Source organism: Micromys minutus (assembly GCF_963924665.1).
Source record: "Micromys minutus genome assembly, chromosome: 1".
Taxonomy (NCBI): Eukaryota; Metazoa; Chordata; class Mammalia; order Rodentia; family Muridae; genus Micromys; species Micromys minutus.
In genome coordinates this window covers 200,901,484-200,919,243 of record NC_137969.1, presented here as the reverse complement: position 1 = coordinate 200,919,243, position 17,760 = coordinate 200,901,484, and the positions used below count along the sequence as shown (strand labels likewise).

The window sequence follows — 17,760 nt, the reverse complement described above, 5'->3', positions numbered from 1 at the left end:
AGCAACCCTGAGCTCCTGATCTTCATGACGCCTCCCAGTGCTGAGGTTACAGGCATATGTGTTACACTCAAAGGAGTTTAACTTTGGACGTAATGAGATTGCATTTTTATGAGTTTCTGTTGTTTTATGAGAGTGCGTTGACAGGAAAGAGTAGAGGTGAAGAATATTTTCTTCGCTATTGACTTTTCTCAATTTCAAGTAGGAGTAGAAGAATAGCAGTGACTGAGAGTTTCTCTAGCCAGGACAAGAATAGTGGTTGTCAGTGCCTCTGATGGTTCCTGGTCCTGCGTTTGTTAGTCCAATGCTAGACAGTATTGTGATTTTGCTGACACCTTTGGAAAGTATATAACGTGTTTTATCTTTTGATGTTTTAAAATTTTGTCTTATTAGTTTTTGAAATATTATATCTTAGGATATTGAATACATTCTTCACAGTGATTGTATGATTTATCTTTACAGGTTCAGAAAGTGCTTCTCCTGTTCATTCAGCTCTGGGGTCCAGATCACAGACACCTTCCCCTTCTACACTGAATAGAGATCACATGGAACAGAAGGACCTACAGCTTGATGAGAAGCTCCACCACTCTGTCCTTCAGACGCCAGATGATCTAGGCAATGTTTGATATTTATGGTCTTTGAGAGTACTAATGTCAGAAGAACTTAAATAATCCAAGATGTTTGATATATACTTACCTTAAGTCTTTGACTTTTCTAAGTCTTCTGTTGTTTATCTTGCCCTTAAAAAGGCTATTATTAAAATAAATCTGCTTTTTAATATTTTAATTATAATTTTTATAGCCGTACAATTAGTGTTTGTACTATTTTGTATTTATTTTTATTTATTGGTATGATATTTATTCTCTCCTTTCCCTCTCCCTTCCCCCCCCCTTCTTCTCTCCTGCTCTTTATTGTTTTGAGGCAGGGGCTCACTGTGTAGCTCTGGCCCGCCTGGCCTGGAACTCACAGAGATCTGCTGCCTCTGCCTCAGAATTGCTGGGAGTAAAAGATCTGGGTTTGACTGTAGCCAGGTTGGCCTCTAACTCCTATTTCTCCTGCCTCAGTTTTCTAAGTGCTGGGATTCTGTGTACACTCACCATACTTCAGGCCTTTTACTATTGTACTTGAGTAGTTTTGCTCACTCACAGGAGGAAGTAGCATCATTACTGTTTCTTAGTCAAGCTTTCAGTAAAACAGTTTGTCACATGAGTTATTTTAACCTGTTTCTTTCTTTCTTTCTTTCTTTTTTTCTTTCTTTTTTTCTTTCTTCCTTCCTTCCTTTCTTTCTTTCTTTCTTTTTCAATGCTTGTAACCAAAATCCTGCATGGTATAAAACATGCCAAATAAATACTTGGCACATTTTCTAAAATTTGTCAGGGACATAGTTGACAAGATATATATAAGTTATAATTAAAGGTCCATTTTGATTATTCATATCATATTTACTCTTACCAAAGGAAAAAAGGAAAGCTGTTTAACTCTTGGGCTACTTTTAAAGGGCTTATTCCTTTCCCTCCTCTCTATATATCTAAAATTATTTTGTGTTACCATATTTTATTGGTATTCTTTTTATGGTTTTTGTTTTGTTGTTGTTGAAAATAGATTGTTCTCTCATAAAATATATCCGAACTATAGTTTCTGTCTCTCCATCTCCTGCCCCAGCTTTCCTTCTCTTCCCTTTCCCCCAGATCTATCTCTCCTTCAGAAAAGAGCAAGCCTTCAATACACAACCAAACAGGACAAAACAAGATACAATAAGACAAGGCAAAAGCCCTCATAGCAAGGCTGGACAAGGCAACCCACAGGAGAAAAAGAATCCCAGGAGCAGGCACAGACTCAAAGACACACCTGCACCCACTGTTAGGATTCCACAAGAACACCAAAATACAGCTCTAATATACACACAGAGGACCTAGTATAATTCAGTTCAGCGCCATGCTTGGTGCGTCAGTTCTGTGAGCCCATATGATCCCTGCTTAGTTGACTCAGTGGGCCGTGTTATTCTGGTGTCCTCTGACTCCTACAGTTCTTTCTGCCTGTCTCTAAGGGGAGGAACTCAGTGGAGACCTCCAGTTCAGACTCTCCGTATAAGGTCTGGCTATGGGTCTTTGCGCCCTTCTGTTCCCTTCTGTTGTCAGAGGAAGCCTTTTTGCTGATGACCAGACGAGGAACCAATAGCAGAACACCATTAGGAATTGATTCTCTTTTTCAGTTGTGTTTGATTCTACTACAGGTCTCTGGGCTATCCCGTCTCCTGTTCCTGGCCATCCGGGCATCATAAGGCACGGGGTCCCTTTCATGGAGTAGCCTTCAAGTTAAAACAAACATTGGTTGGCCATTTCCTTGAGTTGTGTGCCACCATTGCCTCAGTACATTTTGCAGGCAGGACAGACTGTATAGGTTGAGGGTTTTGGGGCTAGGTTGGTGTCAAGGCTTCTCTTTGAGTAGCCTGCAGAGTAGCTTCTTGTACCAAAATGACTAGAACATAGAGATAAAGGTCCATGGAGGCACGAGTTTAAGCTCTCTACATTCACTGAGCTTTATGGATGTTATCTTCATTCATGGGGTCCTGCTGTCATTTTCAGAGTGACCTGTCCTAGCATCGGCCTAGGTTATTTAGGGATCTCCACAGGACCTCCCTCCGCCAGCAACTCAACTGAATGCAACCCAGTCAGTCCCACCACTGAAAGGAAGCCTTGCTTGTATAAAAAGGTGGCCAGTTTTAAATACGCATCTTTCATTTCCATGAGTCTTCACTAGATTTACCCTCAAAAGTTTCCACTGCACAAGGTTTGCACACTGTCCCCCATATCCTCTAATTACAACTGTCTCCCCAACGCTCTCTTCTTCCACCACCACCACCTGATCCCTTCTTGGCCCAGTCCACCTGCAAAATCTATTTTAATTCTTCGCAGGGAGGTGCATGCCTGTCCCTGCAATAAAAGGCTTGTTTCTTAATCTATAGTTATGTAACTCTAAGTTTCTGCTTTGTGAATTGTTGGGACCTTTAAGATTTTTTTTATTGTTTTCCCTCTATTTGGAAGAAAAAATTTAAATTACAAAGTTAACAGAACATTTAGTGTAAAAGTCCAAATACAAATTTTATGAGGCTGTTACCATTTTACTGATTTATATCTCTGTGCTTATAAAATAGATATTTATGTTCAACATACATTTTTCTATGCACAATGGGTGGTTAGTTGCATAATATTTTTTTTAAAACTCTATCAATAAGAAATCATCATCAACATAGGAAATTATGAATTGGTAAGTTATTAGATATTATCAGAAAATACCTATATTTACATTTTTGTATCCACTTGTGTAGATATTAAAGATGATTCACTTAAGTTGGCTCTTTTAGGTACTGACACTTTTGTGTTACTTTTTTCCATAGAAATGAGTGAATTCCCATCTGAATGCTGTAGTGTGATGGCAGGAGGTACTCTCACGGGGTGGCATGCTGATGTTGCTACTGTGATGTGGCGAAGAATGCTGGGCATTTTGGGAGATGTCAATGCTATTATGGATCCTGAAATACATGCTCAAGTTTTTGATTACCTCTGTGAACTTTGGCAAAATCTAGCCAAGGTAAGAAAGAAAATCAAATAATCCTAATAAAAAATGGGGTACACAGCTAAACAAAGAATTCTCAACTGAGGAATATTGAATGGCTGAGAAGCATCTAAGGAAGTGCTCAACATCATTAGCCATCAGGGAAATGCAAATCAAAACAACCCTGAGATTCCACCTCACACCAGTCAGATTGGCCAAGATCCAAAACTCAGATGACAGCAGATGCTGGTGAGGATGTGGAGAAAGAGGAACACTCCTCCACTGTTGGTGGGGTTGTAAGCTGGTACAACCACTCTGGAAATCAGTCTGGCAGCTCCTTAGAAAACTGGAAATAGTTCTACCTGAGGACCCAGCTATACCACTCCTGGGCATATACTTCAACTTATAACAAGGGCACATGCTCTACCATGTTCATAGCAGCTTTATTTATAATAGCCAGAAGCTGGAAAGAACCCACATGTCCTTCAACAGAGGAATGGATACAGAAATTGTGGTACATATACACAGTGGAGTAGTACTCAGCTACTAGAAACAATGACTTCATGAAATCCCTAGGCAAATGGATGGAACTAGAAGCTATCATCCTAAGTGAGGTAACTCAGTCACAAAAGAACACTCATGGTATATACTCACTGATAAGCGGACACTAGCCCAAAAAGCTTGGAATACTCAAGAAACAATTCATAGGTCTTATGAAGCTCAAAAAGAAGGAAGGCCAGAATGTAGATACCTCAGTCCATCTTAGAAGGGAGAACAAAACACTCACAGGAGGAAATACAGGGACAAAGAGAGGAGCAGGGATTGAAGAAAAGATCATTCAGATGGGGATTTACCTCATATGCAGCTACTACCAAATCCAAACACTATTGCTGACGCCAAGTAGTGCTTACTGGCAGGAACCTGATATGGATGCCTCCTTAGAGGCTCTGCCAGAGCCATACTGATACAGAGGAGGATGCTTGCAGCTAACAATCACACTGAACACAGGGACCCCAATGAAAGAACTAGAAAAAGGACTGAAGGAGCTGAAAGGGTTTGCAACCCCATGGGAAGAACAACATTATCAACCAGTTAAACCCTCCAGAATTCCCAGGGACTAAAACACCAACCAAAGAATACACATGAATACCCATGGCTTCAGTTGCGTATGTAGCAGAGGACAGCGTTGTCTGGCATCAATGGGAGACGAGGCCTTTGTTCCAGTGAAGGCACATTTTCCCAGTGTAGGGGAATGCCAAGGTGTTGAATTAGGGTGTTTGGGGGAAGGAGCACCTTCCTGGAAGCAAGGGGAAGGGGAGGGGAGTGGGGGGAAGGGGATAACATTTGAAATGTAAATACAGAGAATATTCAATTTAAAAAAAAATAAAAGCTCTAAAAAGGGAAAAAATAAAATATTAGTAAGCAGTAGGCCAGTGATTTATAATTCCAGCACTTGGAATACTGAGGCAGGGGAATCATGAGGTAGAAGCCATTTTGGGTTACATAGTAGGTTCCAGGCAAGCCTGGTCTATCCTGTCTCCAAAAACAATAATAAGCACCTCCCCTGCACCCCACCCCACCACCAAAAAAGAAAACGCCCTGCAACTTGATCATGCTTTGAATTAAAAGAGAGTTCAACATTTGGCCATAATTAGCCATAATGAGATATATAGGTCATTATGGTGAAGACATGATTCAACTTCTGTTGAAGGTAAAACAGCTGGAAGAGGAAATAGTTTTAATATATGTTTGTTACCTTTTATTTGAAAATTATAGATCAGAGATAATCTTGGCATTTCAGCTGATAACCTGACTTCACCTTCTCCACCTGTTTTGATTCCTCCACTAAGAATTCTTACACCTTGGCTTTTTAAGGTAAGCTTGATATATAAAACATTAATATTTTTCTTTAATAAGTTGGTTTTGGATATTGATCAAAATTTAATAATAAATTAACAATTATTTGGTCTTCAAGAACACGTAGGTTTTAACTAGTATCTTTAAGAAATGTTTAGGTATCATATAAAGAGGAGGGTTAAGCATAGCAGAATTATATTATTTATTTTAATTAAGCAAAATAAATGTAAAAAGCATGTCTTAAATGTTTTTAAGTGTATGTACTTATTTTTATCCATTTTCCCCCATTAAGGATCTAATCCATGGCCTTCCCTATGCTGAACAAGTGCTGTAGCACTGAGCTCTACCCACAGCTCTAGAATAGTCTGTCATTACTCATATATAACATTCATATTATATATAATTACTTAAATAATGAATAAAGTGAGAACTATACTTTTAGAGATTTCTTTTTATTATTTGATGTTTTTTTGGCCTATTTTTTAAAAGTGAAACATCTGTGATTATTCATATGTACATTGAATCATTTCAAATAATAGTAGTTTCTCTAGTCCTGGCTTTTAGTTTATTAATCCAATTTGACCAGCATAGAAATATATGAAATATTATATTCAATTGTTTAAATATTTACAAACATTATTTGGCTTTAGTTTTAAAATTGATTTCTTAATTTTAGGCAACCATGTTGACTGATAAGTATAAACAAGGTAAATTACATGCATATAAACTTATTTGTAATACAATGAAGAGAAGACAAGATGTATCTCCAAATAGAGATTTTTTAACACATTTCTACAATATAATGCATTGTGGATTACTTCATATTGACCAGGTAAATATATGTGACTTCTAAGATATTATTTTGTCAGTTGTGACAATGTTTTTCAACTTTACAAAAATTAAAATCACCTAGGAAATTGGCCATTGAGCATGTCTCCAAAATTGTCTTGATTGAGGTAGGAAGTCCTCCCCAGTGTGAGTAGGATTCATTTTCTGTGCAGAGGGTCCTGGACTATGTAAGAGTAGAGAGAGCAAGCTGAATACAGGCATGGCTTTCTTCTGTCTGTGCACATAATGTGACCAAGTGCCTCAGTTCTTCTCATTCTGATGTCCCTACAGTGCTAGACTGTAACCTGGAGCTATGAGTTAAGGTATTTTATCATAACAACAGCAAAGGAAACTAAGATATCAGCTTTCATTTCTACTTAATTCATGCTTTTTAAGATCTAGGATAAAAACTGTTCTTCATATCTAGTGATGTATATATAACTCACAATTTATGACCTTACTTATTCTTGAAAGGTAATTGAAAACAAGCTTTGCTAGTACTTAAAGAGACGGATTTTTAGTGTTCTTTTAAATGAACAGAAGAAATGAAGAAGATTAAAAGCAGTAAGGGGAAAAAGGTCAAGTAACATATAAAGGCAGACCTATCAGAATTACACCAGACTTCTTAACAGAGACTGTAAAAGCCAGAAGATCTTGGATAAACGTCATACAGACTCTAGGAGAACACAAATGCCAGCCCAGGCTACTATACCCAGCAAACCTTCTGGTTACCATAGATGGAGAAACCAAGATACTCCATGACGAAACCAAGTTTAAACAATATCTTTCTACAAATTCAGCTCTACAAAAGGATAATAGATGGAAAACTCCAATACAAGGAGGGAAACTACACCCAAGAAAAAGCAAGAAATTAATCTTCTTATAACAAACCCAAAAGAAGAGAGCCACAGAAACATAATTCCACATCTAACAAAAAAATAACAAAGTAACAATCATTGATTGGCTCTTAATATCTCTTATCCTCAATTGACTTCATTCCACTAATAAAAACATATAGACTATCAGCTTCTTTATTATGCTAACCACTTTGCTTTTTACTTTCTGAAGAGATTAAACCACCCTTTGTTTAGTTTTTTTGCTTATTATTCCAATGTGTCTATTTTATAATAGACTCTTAATTGACACTTGAGGCATATGAATTTGCTCACTTTTTCATGCAGCAGTGATAAAATGTATTCTGCTAAGAAGTGTATTTTATATTTTCTTAGTACTAAATTATATTGCCATAATCATAATTTCATTAACTTGGCAGCTGTATCATTTATAACCATTGAGAAACCACAAACAGGGTTCTTGGACACATATTTCAGGGTTTTGGTCTTAGTTAGAAAGGTGGAAGATTTCAATTTCACTGTAATTTAGTGTCACTTCTGAGTTACTTGGAAAGCAGTAATATTCAAAGTTGAGAGTCATATTTATTTCTGAGCAATTAGAAAACTTTATTAATTTAAAGATAATTATAATGTCCTAACCCTATAAGCACATCTCAAATGCAATTACGTCCTTACTACTACAAAATTGAGTTTTAGTGTAAGGTCAGTCACATTCAGTGGTAGGAAGACTGGTTAGGAGAGGAGGAAAACAATGTGAGTGGAGTAGGCAATGACAAGAGGACTACAGGGTAAATATGATCAAAGTGTGGTATTTGCATATGTGAAAATGTCATAGTTAAACCTATTATTACATATAGTTAATACAGGATAAGAAAAAACTTTAGTCATATTGAATAACAAAACCAAATGTACTGTATCTTTCTTAGTAAATTCTGAACCGTAATGTCATATAAGAATATTTATTTAAAAACACCTAGCTTTAGGTTTCTAAAGCTAAATATCTATTATTCAAAGACTTCCAGTCATCTTTTTAAAAATAAGATCTCTCCATTTGCCATATAGTAGATTACGTAAGTTCAATATAGATTCAGAGTGTGAGTTATCACATGGAAGTAACTAGGTAGCTGGAGAAACTACTCTATAATTCAGTGTTACAAAATGCAAGGCTAACATTTGTTATGAACCAAAGAACCTTACTTTCTAATGTGGAAAAAAAAGTTCTGTTAATCAAACGTGTCTTAGGTTCACTTTCTTAACAATATACTAAGCATGGAGTGATTGGAAGAATTAAAATTAGGCTTTCCAGGTAGCTAGTATATTTTTTAGTATCACACTGACCTATGTTAATGATAATGATTAGCTGGTACCCACAATTACATATGTGGTCATCTTTCCTCCCCCTTTCCTTCCTCTCAGGACATTGTCAATACAATCATCAAGCACTGCTCACCTCAGTTTTTTTCACTTGGTTTGCCTGGGGCCACAATGCTTATTATGGATTTTATTATAGCAGCCGGGAGAGTGGCTTCTTCGGCTTTTCTTAATGTAAGTCTTTATTTCTAGTTCTTATAAATTAATAAACATTTATCCATACTCAACTCAGAAAGCAACAAAAAGGAGAGAGCTATTGTTCTAAAATATAACAAACTCGTGTCCAGAAAGTCTACTACATAATTGAAATTGATAACTTTGCCACAGTCAAAAGAAAGACATTGTAATGTGTTAAGAAACAATAAAGTCAGTAGATGAGCTAGCTCAATGTTGTAAAAAATGGCAAAAAAAAAAAAAAAAAAAAAAAAAAGATTTCAAAATTGGGAAATGTAAGGAAACAAGGGAAGGAAGTAAAGAAAGGGTTGCAAGTTTTTGTTAAAGTAAGGAACAGTGGACAATAATCAGTCCTTACTCTGTGTGTTCATGAAATCATGTTATTCACCAAGAATTCTTATTTGACAATGAAATATTTTAGTGGGATAATCAACCAACATTTATGGCATAACCCAGAAATATGCCCTCGGAGTAAACCTTACATGTTAAGAGAAGGAGGAAAAAGCCCATAATGCCACAGAAACCAAGGTAGATATAACCTTTCTGTAAGTAGCAGAGGAGCTAGCTAGGAAGGTAGTAGCTATGGACACAGTGCTAAAAGAAGGAAGATTAAGTAATCGTTTAAGGAAACAAGTCGGGAATATGAGCAATGTATATTTTATAAAGGTCACTTTCTAAAAGTCCTGTTAGGAAAAGGTTTAGAGTATATTGAAGAAAAAAAGACTTCTGTACCATTTTAAAATATGTACACCTTTGAACAGACTTATTTAATTCCTATGTTGCAAAAAACGAACAGTGAAGGAGAAAAGTACTGTTTGTGGTATTACATAAGGTGTGTATATGATACTGATGAGAGGGCAATCAAATAATTGAATATGTAGGTCAGGAGGTCAAGAGAGACGTTAGATACAATTGAACACCTGGAGGAGATGTGCAAATGTAAAAGAAAAGACTACTTCTAGCCAGTTTTGCTTCTTCAGTTCCTGGAGAACAGTTGTGACTTGCATCTTGATATCTCCAGACTCTAGCACAGGGCAGTACCTAATAGATACTTATTGACTGAAAATGTACTGGTACTTAAGCAGCATCTAGTATATGCTCAACATTGCACTTAGCCCTTTGGTAGTTTTAAAGTATTTTCTTCCTTGTTTATAAATGTTCAATTATTCTTGTTGTTGTTTTTGTTTTTTTTAGTATTTGCATAACAAAAACCTGAGGTAAAGTGTCATGTTTAATTTTGGAGGTAGAAAGTCCAAACTAAAAGCTCTGGCTCTGATAAAGGTTTCTTGGGTATATTACACCACTTTTTCAACAGAATAGTTACTACATTATTTGGGAGGGGGAGATGCACATGTTATAGTGTTCTTTTAGAGGCCATATATGTTTGTATTTAAGGAACAGATATTAACAGCTTTCAGGAGTTGATTCTCTACTTCCACTGTGTATGTCCCAGGGATCAAATTCAGGTTGTCAGGCTCAGCAACAAAGGCCTTTACCTGCTGAGCTGTCTTAGAGGCCCATGCATCATCATCTTGCAAGATGGGTATCCTACCTCCTGAAGATTCCACCGTCTTCATTGTTACACAGATATCAGACTTCTGTCCAGTTAACCGTACAGGGGAAAAGAGGGAGAAGGCAAACCACATACAAACCATAGTGTTCCTCTTGAGTAGAACACAATAGCTGCAGAACAAATTAGATATGTATGTGCTTAAGGGACCATCATACACACACCTTATGTTGAATAGTTGGGGTATGAATGAGTAAAGAATAAAAGAATGTAGATGCAGGCTTCAATAGAAGGAACAAAAAAAATGGAGTCTTTGTAATATGGTAAGAGGAAATTAAACCTGCGCCTTGAGAATATTAAATGAATATATTACTCTTGGATTAAATTACATGGAAGACAAACTAAAGATGGTACACAAGCTACAAGTTTATACTAGTATTACCAGAGTACCCAGAAAACATTGATAGAGCTGAAAGGAGATTAATATTCAAACTGTTACTTCTTATTAATTTACTGTGAAAACTTTTGCTCATCAGTGGACCAGTTACTCGAGATGACTAATGGTATTTTCTGCAACTTTTCTCAAAATTCTGCTGAATGAATAAGCCTCTATGCTTTCGATGTGCCTTACTTTCCTCCCCTACATCTGGATATTGGTTATGTAATAACTTCCTTTGAATATTGAAGAACATATAGTCTTTTTCTGTATTTTCTAATTTGCATAATGCCTGTTACTGAGAAAGGCTACATAAAAACCAGTCGTGGGAAACAAACTAGACACACACGTCTGTGTAAGGTTAGATAAAGGTAATCTTCCTCTGGATGGTGTTAAAAGAACCAATTCCACATCTTGATCTCCTGATTCTCATTTTAGATCCCATCCATATTATCTTTCACTGTTAATGTTTCCCTCTTTCCTTTAGTAGATTTCAATATAATCGATAGAATTTTGTCCTTAATTATTACAGAACTATTACATACACTTGTAAGTCTGTTCCTCTTATAGCCTCATATTCAGATATTATCAGTTATCTTACCCAACTTAACAGAGAAACTCAACTAATCTCTTCAACTAAATATTGAATTTTTTTAAAAACCAGCACTGTTTGTTTAGGATAGTTTTAAACAAGAATGATAGATGTGCATTTACCCTGCCCTTTCATATCTGTAATTCGAGGTTGTTTTTAAATGTGGACCATGAAGTATTTTACCCTTTGTTTTGTTGCTTTGTTTGAGACAGTGTATTGCTGGTAGTACTGGCAGGCCTTCAACTTATGAGTGTCCTTCCTTGGCCTCTTTAGGGTGAGGATTTTAAGTATACTCTAATAGGTCCAACGAAAATTATCTGTTCTGTTCTGCTGAGAGTAGTATAAGCTTAAACCTTACTAAGCTGCTAGTCTGTCTAGAGATTGAGTCTTGATTTGTGTGAATGGAAGTATTGTATTGTTATTATACTGGTGTTTCATATTTTTATTACATATTCTTAAAGCTATAGTCCAATTTGTAAGTACTGTATTAAAAATAAAGTAATACATTGGTTCCTATTTAGTGAACATGTAAGAGGGCAGAAGAGGAAATGTTCAACTTAATAAAATGAAAGATGACATGAAGTCACTTTTTATTGTAGTATTAATATTAACATAATCATAATGTTAGTAAATACTAAGGATGGTGGTTTTTTCATATCCATAAAAAGGTAAGAACCATCTAGCCTGGTACCTATTTCTTGAAGACAATGTTAACATTCTAATCACTTTTTATTTATCCTAAAGTAGTGATACTAAGTCATCAATGTATTTGAACAATCGGTAATTGAAGCATGAATTTCATTTACAAGAGTTTAACTAGGATGGTTGCACATGCCTTTGAGCCCAGTACCTGGGAGGCTGAAGTAGGAGTATCATAAATTTTAAACTAGCCTAGGCTACAAAGTTAGTTTGGGACCAGCCTGGCCTATATAGCAATACACTGTCTCTCAGTAAGTAAACAAAATATTCATTTTCTCTTTAATTAGCTTAAATGTATGTTGGTACCAAGTTATATTCCTATTTAAAATTAATTAGCTGCAGATGATTTCTGTTTATTGGTCGCTTTTCAAGAAAGTTTTGCTATTTCTCCATTATATTTACTGAGATTAATCATACTTTCTTTAGAAATTCTAGATGGAAACCTAATTCTGGTGTTCTCCTTCCTTTTTAAGTTTTTTCATGCTCTCTCTGCCCTGTGTAATGTAATATGACAGAATATTTGAATGGTAGTTTAAGGACAAAATTAAAAGATTTTTAAACATTGTTTGAATCTGATATATAGGCACCAAGAGTGGAAGCACAAGTTCTTCTGGGATCTTTAGTTTGCTTTCCCAACTTATATTGTGAACTTCCTGCTCTCCATCCCAACATTCCTGAGATTGCTGTGTCTCAGTTTACCGATGTTAAGGTAGGCTGTAAGATGAAGCATGATGAGATGTAATCTGTCTTCTCCCTTTTCTTCTTGATATCTAGTTATTAAAGAATGTTAATGACCCAGGCATCAAACTAGAATGTCTACTATGAGCAAAGGCATTTCAGGTTTAAAAGCTTTGAAACTTTTTCTCATTATCAAGCCTACTCACATGTCTGTTCCGTAGGTGTCATTCTTTCACTCACTGAACATGTGTTGAAGTACCCTGTGGCCCAAGACCTATGCTGCTAATACGAGCTTCTAGGATTGACATACCCAACTAAGCTAAATGTTTTGACGTCTACTTTTTATTTCTTAATAAATTCTATCAAAGTGATAGAACTTTTCTACTATTCGAATTGGCAGTCTCCTATACCTGTATCATTAAAGTGCTTGCATAGTCATCAGGAGCAGGACAACAGTGAATCCCGGTTAGAAAACCAGTAAAAAGTTGTTTGGAGCCTTTGCAGAAGTCAGCCTCTGTATAAAGAGGAAATATGACATGATCACGTTTAGAGTCCTATGGACTCAACACCTCTTAGAACAAGATAGACGGGAGTGTTGTGAAAAGTTCTGTTAAGGCTCTGGGCCCAGCCATGTGAACCATAGTGAATAATTCTGTGACTAAGTCATTTAGTTACAAATTTCATGATTTAGTTACTTTTTAAAATAATACTTAGATTTTATTAAAGAACAAACTGTAGACTTACCCCCTGTATTTCTACTGCCCAGAGCATTATCTTGCCCAGAATGGCCAACTAATAGATATTTGTTGAATTATGACATGAAATCTTAGTCATTTCTTCTGTTTCTTTTCTCCTTTTCCCTTTTGTTCCTTCCATTAATTCTTTTGTTTCTTGTTTTAGGAACTTATAATTAAAACTGTATTAAGCTCGGCGAGAGATGAGCCCTCTGGTCCTGCACGGTAACTCAATCAATTATTCTTAAACCTAACAATTGATATAATTACTGTTCTTGGTATTTTATAAAAATTGATTACAACATTTCAAATTATTCCAGACTTCTAAAAGTCTTCATCCTCCGTAACTAAAATAACTTGTTTTAATCTTACTTAATCTTCATATTTAATATGTTATTATTCCTTTTTCAGTACTTTGAATTACAGCAGTAGAAACATCAGTGTTCATTAAAATATTTATATTATAGAAATTGTATATATCTAAGGAAATGATGTATTTTATTAGCCACCTATTTGATCTTGATTTTTAATAGACTATCAGAAGATTCATACTTTCCCTTTATTTTCATGTGTGTATGTGTCTGTATGTGTACATGCACGTACAAGCACCTGTACAGACACTTGTCTATACAGGTGCTTCTGCATGCATGTGCATATGCCAAAGGAAGACATCAAGTGTCCTCTACTTCTTTCCACTTTATTTCATTAACACATAGGGTCTCTCACTGGTCCTTTAGCCTAACTAACTAAAGGGCACAGAGACAATATCCAAATTAACAAGATCAGAAATGAAAGGGGAAACATAACAACAGAAACTAAGGAAATTCACAAAACCAGCAGATCCTACTACAAAAGTCTATAGTCAACAAAAGTGGAAAATCTAGATGAAATGGATGATTTTCTAGGCAGATACCACATACCAAAGATAAATCAAGAGCAGGTAAACTATCTAAACAGTCCCATATGCTCTAAGGAAATAGAAGTCATTAAAAACCTCCCAACTGAAAAAGCCCAAGGCCAGATGGCTTTATTGCAGAATTCTACCAGAACTTTGAAGAAGACCTAATACCAATATTCCTCAAGCTATTTCATAAAATAGAAACAGAAGGAACAACATCTACTTTATTCCACTTTATTCTATGAACCCACTTTCTTTTCTTCAGCTAACTTTGAGAGTAACTTCATCACCATCAGTTAACTTATAGATTAACAAAATATTTAATTCTCTTAAACAGTGAATGTTTTATTTTATTAAAATGTTTATTATTGCTGTCTTTCCTCCCCCAGATGTGTAGCGCTTTGCAGTTTAGGTATATGGATTTGTGAAGAATTAGTCCACGAATCTCATCATCCTCAAATTAAAGAAGCACTGAATGTAATTTGTGTTTCATTAAAGGTAATATATGATGTGTATTGATACTATAATGATATATATTGAGATTGTTCAGAACACATGATTTTTCCCAGATATTGAATAACCATTTTTATCATTTGCTATTACATTAACCTGGTGATTCGGACCTTAGGAAGGGTCATATTCTTGAATCTAAGGTATTTTTGTAATGAGTTCATTGTTCTGAACTTTTCTGTATTATATTTCTTCCCTAAAAATCATGTGAATAACATTTAAAAAAAAAGTAGAAACCAGCATATGGAGTGTGTAGGGGGTGTGGGGGAGAAAGAGAGGGAAGGAAGGAGGGAAGAAGAGAGTGGTAGTGTAGAGAGGGAGAAGGGAGAAGTAGGGAGGGAGAAAGGTGTGTATGTGTCTCTGTATATGTTGAGGGCAAAGACACAGTCACAGGCTAGGCACAAGCAGAATCACCTTCCAAGCCCTCTTAGTTTTTTTGTTTGTTTTTTTTTTTTAACTAATATTTTTGTGACTTACTCTCTGATCCTCCTAAATTATTGAGAGTTTTGGCTTTTGGTTTTATTATTAATATTATCATCTTATAGTAAGAATAGAATTAGTTCAGAAGTAGTAATCTGTGGGCTGAAACTATGGTTCATTGGTTATGAGCACTTACTACTATTTGAGAGACCTTGAGTTCAGTTCTAGAGCATCCACATTGGCAACTCAGAACTCTCTATAACTCTAGTTCCAAGATACCTAGTGTTGTCTTTTGGCCTCCTTGGGTACCAGGCACACACATGCAGAACAACTCCACTCACTTAAAAAAAAAAAAGTGATAATCTAGTCATTTAGAAAGTCTAAATTAAATTAAAAATTTTTATTCTATTTTGGTATTATTATTTTGGGGTTTTTTTGTTGGTTTTTGTTTGTTTGGTTTTGATTTTGTTTGTATTTTATTATTGTTTGAGAGAGACAAAGTCTCACTATTTAGTATAGGCTAAACCTAATTCAATAGAACACTCAGACTGTCAATGAGTGAATTTATGATTTTTCTCTGTAGCATGATGAGTGCCAGAATTTTAAATATGCCCTGTCATGCCCTGCTTATGTAAATATATTTTTAGTTATGAATGAATGCTTATTATTTTTGTCTTTTAATACCATCTGTTTAAGAGTAAATATATAATTGCCTAGTAGGCACTTTTGAAGAATACCAGTTAATTGAAAGGTATTTCTGATTGTATGCTATGTTTGAGGCACTTTGCTAAGCATAGTGAAGGACAGAATAAAAACTATAAATACAAGCTTTGAGGAATATATGGTATAATAGCAGAAATTTATGATAAAAGGAAACATAAAATTTTAAATTATCAGAAGCTAATATTGATGAATATGCATGAATAAATTTTTATAACAATGATTTTTGTTGTTGCAGTTTACTAATAAAACAGTTGCCCATGTAGCTTGTAACATGCTGCACATGCTGGTTCACTATGTACCTAGGCTTCAGACTTACCAGCCTGATTCTCCCTTGAAAATTATTCAGGTAAATAAGTTTTCATTATTTTTTATTATAAACTTGTAGAATTTTTCCTTAATTATAGATGCCTTGAAATATGTTGTTATTTTAATGGGTACTAATTTTCTCATAGGTAAATACTTGTTGTTTATTTTACCTAATATTTTTTTTGTATTTTTTTTATTTACATTCCAGCAATTTCTCCCCCCTCGGTTCCCCTTCCTCCCACAATTTCTAATCCCATTTTTCCTCCCACTTTCCTCCAAGAGGGTGGACCGCCCTACCAGGCCTCTATTCCCTGGGGCCTGAAGTCTCAAGGATTAGGCACACCTTTTCCCATGAGGCCTGCCCAGGCAAGCCTCTGCTATATTTGTGCCAGGGGCCTCAGACTGGCCCATGCATGGTTTTAGTTGGTTTTTATGATACATTTATTTTTACGTGTGAAAGTATTTTTGCTTGCATGTATGTATGTATACTTGTGTGCCTGGGCCTACAGAGGCCAAAAGAGAGCAACAGATCCTTGAAAGTGGAGTTTCAGAAGGTTGTGAGTTACATGGTAGGTACTAAGAATTGAATGTGCTCTACAAAAGCAGCCAATACTCTTCACTGCAGAGCCATTTCTCCAGTTCTCCACTACCTAATTCTTAGATGTATTTTAATATAAGAAATTAGTTCCGTCATCCCCTTACCTTATTTGAGAGAACTAAATAAAGCCTTTTTTGTATCCATTATTTATTTATGTAAATTTTAGGTTTGGGTTGGAATTCTTTGGGGTATGTGTACACTGTATCTTAATTAAATCAGAGTTTACTTTGTACTGTAGGATTTATATTGGCATAAATATCTCTTTAACCTCCGCACACATGCACACTCACCATCACAGGCACATACACATTTGTACCAGCATCTTTATGACATTTGCATCATGCAAACAAAACTGAAAAGGCTGGGTTGTGAAGATTATATCTGTAATACCAGATACTCGGGATGCTGAGGTAGAGAACAACATATTCTGAGGTACCCTGAATTACTTAGTGAGACCCTGTTTCAAATAGTGATTTTTAATGAGTTGGGTAGAATACTTGCCAACCATATACAAGGGCTTAGGTTCAATCCCAATTTCTACAAAAGAAATTGAAAAGAGGCTAAGAATGGGAGCTAAAGAGCTGCCTCGGGAGTTAAGAGCATCTGCTGTTCTTGCATAGGTCTAGAGGTCAGTCCCTGACCTACATCAAGTGACTTATAGCTGCTTAAGTCTCCAGCTAAAGGAAGAGACTTTCTTTATAGTTATTTTTTATTACATATTCTCTTATTTACATTTCAGATATTATCCCCTTTCCCCCCAGTACCATCCTCCCTCACCATCCCATTGTTTCCATGAAGGTGCTCCTTCTCCCAAACACCCTCTCTACTTCAGTGTCTTGGCATTTCCCTACCCTGGCAAACATGCCTTCACTGGACCAAAGGCCTCTTCTCCCATTGATGCCAGACAATGCTGTGCTCTGCTACATATACAACTGGAGCCATGGGTCCTTCCATGTATACTCTTTGGTTGGTGTTTTAGTCCCTGGGAATACTGGAGGGTTTGGGTGGTTGATATTGTTG

The 17,760-nt window shown here is 35.9% G+C and overlaps 1 protein-coding gene across 1 annotated transcript in view; it reads left to right on the top strand.

Annotated features, from left to right (window-relative positions):
- RALGAPA1 (Ral GTPase activating protein catalytic subunit alpha 1) overlaps positions 1-17,760 on the top strand; it is a 251,940-nt gene that overhangs the window by 111,541 nt on the left and 122,639 nt on the right. The window contains exons 22-30 of the mRNA XM_080934414.1: positions 460-612; positions 3,395-3,588; positions 5,329-5,427; positions 6,086-6,241; positions 8,508-8,636; positions 12,457-12,582; positions 13,452-13,510; positions 14,573-14,681; positions 16,072-16,182. Coding sequence (XP_080790540.1) covers positions 460-612; positions 3,395-3,588; positions 5,329-5,427; positions 6,086-6,241; positions 8,508-8,636; positions 12,457-12,582; positions 13,452-13,510; positions 14,573-14,681; positions 16,072-16,182 — 1,136 coding nt within the window. The remainder of the gene's footprint in view (positions 1-459; positions 613-3,394; positions 3,589-5,328; positions 5,428-6,085; positions 6,242-8,507; positions 8,637-12,456; positions 12,583-13,451; positions 13,511-14,572; positions 14,682-16,071; positions 16,183-17,760) is intronic.